General features: G+C 37.0%; 1 protein-coding gene across 1 annotated transcript in view; it reads left to right on the top strand.

Annotated features, from left to right (window-relative positions):
* Positions 1–2033, top strand: part of LOC113282770 (vesicle-associated membrane protein 711-like) — a 3133-nt gene extending 1100 nt beyond the window's left edge. Inside the window, exons 2-4 of the mRNA XM_026531841.1 lie at positions 608–798; positions 1055–1218; positions 1718–2033. Coding sequence (XP_026387626.1) covers positions 608–798; positions 1055–1218; positions 1718–1808 — 446 coding nt within the window. The 3' untranslated portion in view covers positions 1809–2033. The remainder of the gene's footprint in view (positions 1–607; positions 799–1054; positions 1219–1717) is intronic.
* Positions 2034–2240: the final 207 nt, after the last annotated feature.

Raw genomic sequence — 2240 nt, 5'->3', positions numbered from 1 at the left:
TTTTTTTTTTTTTTTTTTTTTTTTTTTTTTTTTTTTTTTTTTTTCTTGTTGAATCGGTGTGCTTATTGTGAGATGTTGAGTTGTGTTGCTCAGTTGTCTGTGATTTTTTGTTTGCCTTTTTTGTTTTTTTTATGTTCTTGCTCTTTGTTCGCACATGGATTGGAAACTGTGTTGTTTTTTGTGGGGCAATGTAGCTTAGGCTTAGGGTGTATGTCTAGTTGATAGAAACAGCATGCAAATATGGAACATGAACACATTGTGAGACGAATCTTCCAATTTGAATGATGTGATGGTATAAGCATAGAAAGATCACCTCAAAGAATTATTCCTTCCCAGTGGGGCATCATCTTAAAACAGTAGAAAGGCGCGACTTTTGTTATGAACTGGAGTTTCAGAGGGATGACTTGAGTGTGCACCATGCATATTAACCTGAATTTTGCAACTTGTGGATGTAAAGTTCCTCTTAGTAAATTATTAAGGGCTTGATAGACTGGGGGGAATAGTTCATATGTTCATATTATCTCTCTTGCACTTGGTGGAGCTAGGCCTCTTTCATTTACTCTTGGAGTTGCATGTGTTGATTCGTTTTATAAAATTTTGTGTGCAGGAAGGATCCCGTTTGCATTTCTTGAAGATGTTCATGGGAGGTTTGCGAAGACTTACGGTCGTGCTGTTCACACAGCTCTTGCTTATGCCATGAATGATGAGTTCTCAAGGGTCTTAAATCAACAGATGGAATATTATTCTAATGATCCAAATGCAGATAGGATAAATAGATTGAAGGGTGAGATGAGTCAGGTAATGATCACGCATTGTGGATTTTTCTTTACATGTCCATTCATGTTGGCCTATTTGAATACATCGTGTGGTTGTGGGTTCTTGAATTTGCTTAAGATGCCAATTGATTGAGGTAGCCAATTTGCTGGTTTTACATTGCTGTAATGGGGTGGATATCAGTTGGACAATGATGTTTGTTAAGATGAGGTCTTGTTCTGGAATGAATCGTTATGTCAGTCCTATAATTCAATAATTGATGGTTTGTACGATTTGACAGGTACGTAACGTGATGATAGATAATATCGATAAAGTTCTGGAAAGGGGAGATCGCTTGGAGTTACTTGTTGATAAAACTGCTAACATGCAAGGAAATACATTTCGCTTCAGAAAGCAAACCCGGCGATTCAAGAACACTCTGTGGTGGAGAAATGTCAAGCTCACGTATGTCACTTAAACCCAACCATTTTGATCTTTTTTCCTATATCTGTAGCTTAGTAAACCTGGTACGCTTGGCTATTGTTCTTTAGTACTAATGAGACTGATAAATCTGGTAAAGAGGTTGAAAATGAAGCTATATACATGCAAAATCTGTTTGTTACATAACCAACCATAGGAACTAGTGAATCTAAAATCTTTGGAATTTGGTGGTATCTGCCAGGTAGATCACCACTACCACTTGATTCATATCCTATAAGAGATGTTAAATTTGTTCATTTACCGGAATCTCTCTTTTTCTGAATTATTTGCTCCATCTACTTGATCTTAGTAATGTCGACTGCGCCCCAATCATCATGAAGTAATCATGAGCTTAAACGTTCAAAAATGTCCTGAAAGTGAACAGTTCTAATTGGGACTTTGATATGGAGCAAGAGCTTTTACTACTCTCTAGTACGTTCTGGAGAAATATTACTCATTGTTTTTTTGCTTTGTGTTGTTGCAGGATTGCGTTGATAATTCTTATTTTAGTGGTTATTTATGTCGTGCTCGTGTTCGTGTGCCATGGTGTTACACTGCCCTCCTGCATAGGGTAAATGAACAAATAAGTGGTTGTATCTCTTGTTTGAAACAACATATTATTATTTTTGTTGTGATATATAGTTTTTACCTAAATTAAAATTGCTTGTGTGGATACCGATTGAAAAGACAAGATAAAGATGCTTGTTTTGGTGGCTTAAGTTATCTGAAACTGTAATTCGTTAAATGACAATGGTTAACACCTCTGTCAGTTGATTGTTTCATGGGGTTATAGTTTTTCAGATAGTAGGGAATTTGAGTGTCTCTTAATCCAATGTAATACGACTCGGGATCAGCTTCGGCTCGGTTGGGGACTGATCCCCGAGTATTCCCCGATTCCGGCCGAGTAACTCGATGAGTCACATACATCTGCATATTTTTTCCCAGATATGTAAACTGTTTGTAGAAGGATTAGATGGAGGAAGAAGAAAATTGGTGGAAAAGTAGTT

This window comes from Papaver somniferum, chromosome 5 (assembly GCF_003573695.1).
Source record: "Papaver somniferum cultivar HN1 chromosome 5, ASM357369v1, whole genome shotgun sequence".
NCBI lineage: Eukaryota > Viridiplantae > Streptophyta > Magnoliopsida > Ranunculales > Papaveraceae > Papaver > Papaver somniferum.
Note: the sequence above shows the minus strand (reverse complement) of the source record. Positions and strands in the feature narration are given on the sequence as shown.